At 35.6% G+C, this 6,000-nt stretch overlaps 1 protein-coding gene across 1 annotated transcript in view; it reads left to right on the forward strand.

The window, feature by feature from the left end:
- LOC149421381 (uncharacterized) overlaps positions 1-3,545 on the forward strand; it is a 69,947-nt gene extending 66,402 nt beyond the window's left edge. The window contains exon 3 of the mRNA XM_089634369.1: positions 671-3,545. Coding sequence (XP_089490495.1) covers positions 671-848 — 178 coding nt within the window. The 3' untranslated portion in view covers positions 849-3,545. The remainder of the gene's footprint in view (positions 1-670) is intronic.
- Positions 3,546-6,000: the final 2,455 nt, after the last annotated feature.

The raw sequence follows: 6,000 nt of genomic DNA on the forward strand, positions 1-6,000 counted from the left end.
TATCAGTTTCCTAGGCCTAAATGAGGATCGCTAGAACTGTCAACGCTAGGTAGAAGACATATGCTATAATGGTGCTGACATGCCAGGCCTATGCTTTAGCAGACGGCAGTGAATATACATTTTAGATGCATTTATCAATACAAAATGTTGCCTTGGTGTGAATAGCATTGAAGTGAAGATGTTGACTGACTGAGCTGATTGTTGATTCCAAGTTTCTCCTAATCTTTCTTTTCTTCTCAAAACATTCAATTTGGTAGGCTAGTATCAACCCTTCTGCCATACGTCACAAGTCACAGGGTTCATAGGGTGAGGTTTGTGTAGGCGTTGATGGCGCATGTGTCTACCATTAGTTGCGTGGCGGGCTAAATCGGGAGAGGCCGGTTAAGTAGACCCTTTCACCTCTCTCACTGTGGTAGGGATGGATTGATACATCCACTTCTGGACATACTCACCTCCGATTCCCAATCAACCCTCATACCGTTTGTAATCCCTGAACTTCCTCTCCTTTATTTATTTAGAAAGACCCTCCACACGAAAGATCAAATAGGCCCCGGGGGAAATTATAATATATTCCCTAACACTGAGAGAGTCAATCCAACTGCCGATAGAAGGTATAATATGAAGGTATAAGCACTTTAATTAAATACTCAATTAACTTCTTTGTTTCCAGGAAAGTGGTTGACCAAAATAAACTGAATGCCGCCATTACCAAGAGAAAGAGATATCCAAGACTGAACCTTCCGCGGTGTCGGAGAGCTCGAGGCGGAGACTCCTCAAGCATCACAGCCGATGCAGAACTTCCGGGACATAGCCGACCTCCGCTAGAGACCATCGTGGAAGTCGTCTGACAGAACTACATCGCTGGTCTTGTGATCACAATCATCATTAGTGAATTTATCCTATTATGTGCAAAGAATTAACAATTGAAATATATTTTTATTTAGGTACAATACAAGCTCGATAAATAACACCTAGATGTCCAATTACCGGAAGTGTTGGATTATTGGAATTACATTAGGAAAATGTCACTTGCGTCCATATCAGAAACCATACAATAAAATCATGTACTTTGGTTGGTACATATTGCATTTGTAAAAGCCAAGGATTTTAAATGTATGTATGGCAAATGAAATAACACCAGTGTTTGAAATCCACACAATTGACTTAGGACGGGTTGTTTCGGAGAATTTGAACAATTCATCAAATTTCAACGTTGATTTCCGGGTTCTGTGAAAGTCCTATTCAAGTTCTGTTATTATATCATTATAGGCTAGTTGCTTGACTAAACTAAAATTAAAACAGAACTTGAAAAATCTTTCACAGAACTTGAAAATTAACGTTGAAATTTGATGAATTGTTCAAATTCTCCGAAACAACATGTCCTAAGTGTAATCTTTGAATGTTGAATGTTAATCATAACAAAGAATAAAATATGTTTTGTTTTATTATAAGTTAGGTTGATTTTCGTTATTGTGAAATTATGTTATCTTTTTAAACAAATTGATTTTGAATAGTGTACTAATATTTTTCAGCGTTCAGAGATGCGCCATTCGTAAAAACCAAAGGTGGAACCTTAATTATTATTACGATGCTGATTTTGTTTTTCATATATATTATTATTATATATAAATTATTCTAACAAGGATAATATTAGATGCTCGCATGTTCTCCGGATATCCATTGGCAGTCCACTGGTTAATTTTAGAATTTTCAGTATACATATATACAGAAAATTGGAATAAGAGATATGATTGGATATAAAAGTGCTAGCCTAAATTTTGTATTGCTCAGAATTAGTAAAATTAACCCTATTAAGCCACTGCTTTGTCCAATTCAACGTCATCTATAAAAGTCACCCCACGCCACTGCTTTGTCCCATTCCACGTTATCTTATCAATTTTTACCATTAATTACTATCTACTGAAATACCAAATAATGCTATTGTTTCAGAAATAAGTTTGATGTTTTTGTAATTAGTCAAGACAAATTAAAACAAAATTTATTATATTTCTTTGTGAATACTGTAATACAATGTCACAAATTTTTAACTTTAAAAAGAATTTTTTTGCCTACACAACAACTTATTTATTTGACACAGAATATTTTATTCTTATTGCCACAACAATATTTTTAAAACATAAATTTTATCAACTGTGGGGCGGGGTGGGGGGGGGGATATGGTAAATGAATAAAACAAAAAATCAACTTGTAAAAAACAAAGTATTTTTACTATAATATCCATTTTAAAATGTCTTTTAACACTTAGGGGGTATTTCACTCTGATTATGTTCTGACTAAGCACTAATCCGCGGATTAGTCATTTTTTCGTTTTCACTATATCTGAATAACGCCAACGCTCAGGTTAAAGTTCGATTTGACTAATCAGTGCTCGAACCTCACGTTAGGCGCTATTCCTCGAATCAAAGATGGCGTCAAAACATTCCGAGTTTGACAGCGGAGAAGTGAGTCGAATTTTGTTGCGAATTATTATGGATACCGAGGTTTTTGATTTACAGAAGCAGGTGAAAGGGCGGCGATGCGAAGGCCGCGAGTTTTAAGAGCTCGACTGAATTTGAATGCTTGTATGATCCATCCTGAATTATTTGATTGTGTTCAAAATAAGAAACAATGTATTAATTCGACACGAATCTATCTAAAATGACCTGATAATCAACATAACATAACCAAAAAAATGCACACTTTGCGGTGTGTGGACTGTGGCGGGAAACTGGATGACGGCGTTGACCACAGATCAATTGGCGTTGATGCTAGCATTCCATAGACATTGCGGCAAAACATGACAGCCGTTGCAGTAGATGGGGTAACTGCAAACATTTTGCGATGTTGCCAGACTATTTCGAGTGTTATCTATCCGGAAGCTCGGCAACAATGGTGAAACGGTCGCCGCTGAATAACGAAGTTATTCTGATCTTTAAAGCCAGCCAACGGCTAGCTAGTCAGATATTTAGCCCGACATAGTGAAATACCCCCTTAGTTTGAAAAACCGACATTTATTGCGTACATTAACTTCTGTAATGTCATCCGATTTCTGAGAAATGAATATATCTCCGCATGTGTGTAAGTGATTGCCACCAAAAGTTGATAGAATGCATTGTCACCGACAACGAGTCTATCTGCTGAGTTTCAGCTCGATCGGATATCGGAAAGTGGGTTAATTTCCGGTTCCAAGATTTGCATTCATTCATTACCGAAAACAAAAGTGAAATTCAAATACATAGATGTATTTAACCAGTTGAACAGAACTTGAACAATTCATCAAATTTCAAAGTTAATAGTTAATAATTTACTGGCCAACAACTGGCCTTTAGTCATATAATAATTATTAAAATAAATTCTATTTTACATTTCCCATTTTGTGATTGTTATTTTTTTAATGATTTGACCTAAGAAAAAGTTGTTTTAGATTTTTGTTAAAATATCCATGATGTACTATTATTATTGACAATGGACTTTATTTGTAAAATCTAATTTTGAATCTGTACATGAATTTCAATTATTATTGCTAACTTTTATTTCCAAGTGGAAAACTGTGATAATAAATAATGTAAAATCTTACAATTTCTTTTATTCAATTATATATATTTTTAAAGTGTACGGCACAAGAGCCCCAACTGCTCCTGACTGCCGTCAGTGGAACCACGACAATACCATTTTTGTGAGGCTGAAGAAAGTGGGGAGGGGAAGAAAATGGGGAAAATGAAGGTTGCGTAGTAAATGGCTGTTCAGATCTGGTCACCAAACACAACTAGCATTTATGCCAGCCTTCCAAAATATCAAATTGACAAGCTTCGATCAGTGTTTAATGCAGCAGTGCGGCTCATAACCGGGGTTTCAAAATATTCCCACATTTCAGAACACCTTCGTAACCTTCACTGGCTCAAGTGCCCTGAAAGAATCCAGTATAAATTGTGCTGGATTGTGTTTAAATCCATCAATGAAATGGCCCCACCCTACATCTCTGAACTATGCGTCCCGGAAAACACTGGTCTGAGGCAGTCAACTCTTAGATCAGCAACATCATCAGCTGTAGGCAGACTGATGGAACCTAAGCGCAAGCCAAATACTAAGTTTGGTGATCGCGCTTTCGGAGTATCTGGGCCGAAGGCTTGGAATGAACTCCCTCCAAAACTAAGATCCATAACAAGTCCAATAGAATTCAGGTCTAAAATAAAAACTTGGTACCTATTTAAGCTGTCAGAAAGTCCAGTTATATCTAATTATGTCCTAAATCCTGTATCTAAATTTCGCTAATAAACAATTAGTTAATGTTAATTAAGTGTTAATCTCAAGTGACCTACCAGGTAAGTATTGTACTGTATATTATCTCCATATATAGTTAGTAATAACATAGTAGAAATGTATTATATACTTGTACAGCGCCCTTGAGGTGATTTTTCATAAAAACAGCACCATAAAAATCATCCAAATATTATTATTATTATAAAGTAATTTCAAGCAATATTTCAATTGTGAACGGTGGTCTTTCACCAAGGCGATACTGAGAGTATCTACCACATTTGGAAATTCTTTTATTTGGAGTTAAGATTGAAAAAGGTTGAAAGGGGAAAGACACTTGACAGAAAAAAGGGTACATATTTGGATAGAGTAGGACAATCAACAAATGTGTTAGATAAAGAAGCCAAACGGCACCTGGATATTTAGCACGATCGATCCATAAAGGTTTTATCGATTGTGTCGGTCACTTGTGATCCTTCAATGATTAAGAAGATTTAATTAAGAACGTCATTTTGAATTGTTGTTCGTTGGCGATTTACAATCAAGAGTGGGAACGATAAAAAGTTTCCGACATGATCGATAAAACCTTTATCTATTGACCATGCTACACACCCTGGCACTAAAAATCCTCAAGGGCGCTGTGTTAGGTATTATCAGCGCCTTGGCAGGTAGGTGTTTGGAGCGGACTGCTCCAATTGCGCCGCATAGGGACGGCCCCGGTCACAATAGGAACATCCCGGCACTTGTTATTTATTAGTTTTCTAGAAATTTATAGTTCCTCCTTATTACTTTGTACATTGTTTGGTAGGGCGTATTGAAAAAAAACGTTTACATATTAGAAATGAAAAATTACAGGTTGATAAAAAGTTGTCTCTATGGACCCACGTACACGACAAAAAAATAGGCCCAATTGAAAGACATTTAATCACCCGCAAGAGGCCTAAAGTGTAAGTGTGTAAAGTTTCTTAAAAAAATAGAATTATTCTTTGTTAAACTTAACTATAAGTAGATTTATATTATGATTAAGAACACTTTTCTTAATTGGATTTACATTATTCGAATTCTGTCTTATACCGAGGGACAAATCACATTTAGGAAAGTGAATTCTGATCAAAACCTTGTACTGTACTGCCAAGTATAAAATTTGCTTTTCCTTTCCTATACACACTCATTAAAGAACATAAATATATATTATTAAAATAAATACCGGGAAGTCCGAGTATGTCCAATTTTACAATCATGTCCTTTGCATGCCGTATCGAACCATATCTAAATTTTGCTAATTAACAATGAAAGTGTTAATATCAAGTGGCCTACCAGGTAAGTATGGTACTGTACTGTATATTATCTGCACATATTGTTAGTAATAAGATAGGTCAGTGTAGAAATGTATTGTATATTTGTACAGCGCCCTTGAGGTAATTTTGCAAAACAACGGCATCCAAATATTATTATTAAAATACACACAAATAATAATACCTTCGGTGCAGATTTGAATGGAAACAAATGTCACCACTGACTTAGTACCTTATGCTTCTAACTCATTCAGTACACACTCTATCTCTCTTACACTTTTCCTGAAATTGTTTATTACAATCCCATTTGAATTTTATGATGTAAAATACCCCAACCCCATCCTTCCTGCCTCTCAGGGCCAACTTTTTTTGTTATCATTGATAATATTATATTATCTACAAATGATTAGCTGCACAGGTGGGAGGAAATAATGTAAAGAGAAAGAAA

Source organism: Hesperophylax consimilis, chromosome 8 (genome assembly GCF_061612785.1).
Source record: "Hesperophylax consimilis isolate HC1 chromosome 8, BYU_Hcon_1.0, whole genome shotgun sequence".
NCBI lineage: Eukaryota > Metazoa > Arthropoda > Insecta > Trichoptera > Limnephilidae > Hesperophylax > Hesperophylax consimilis.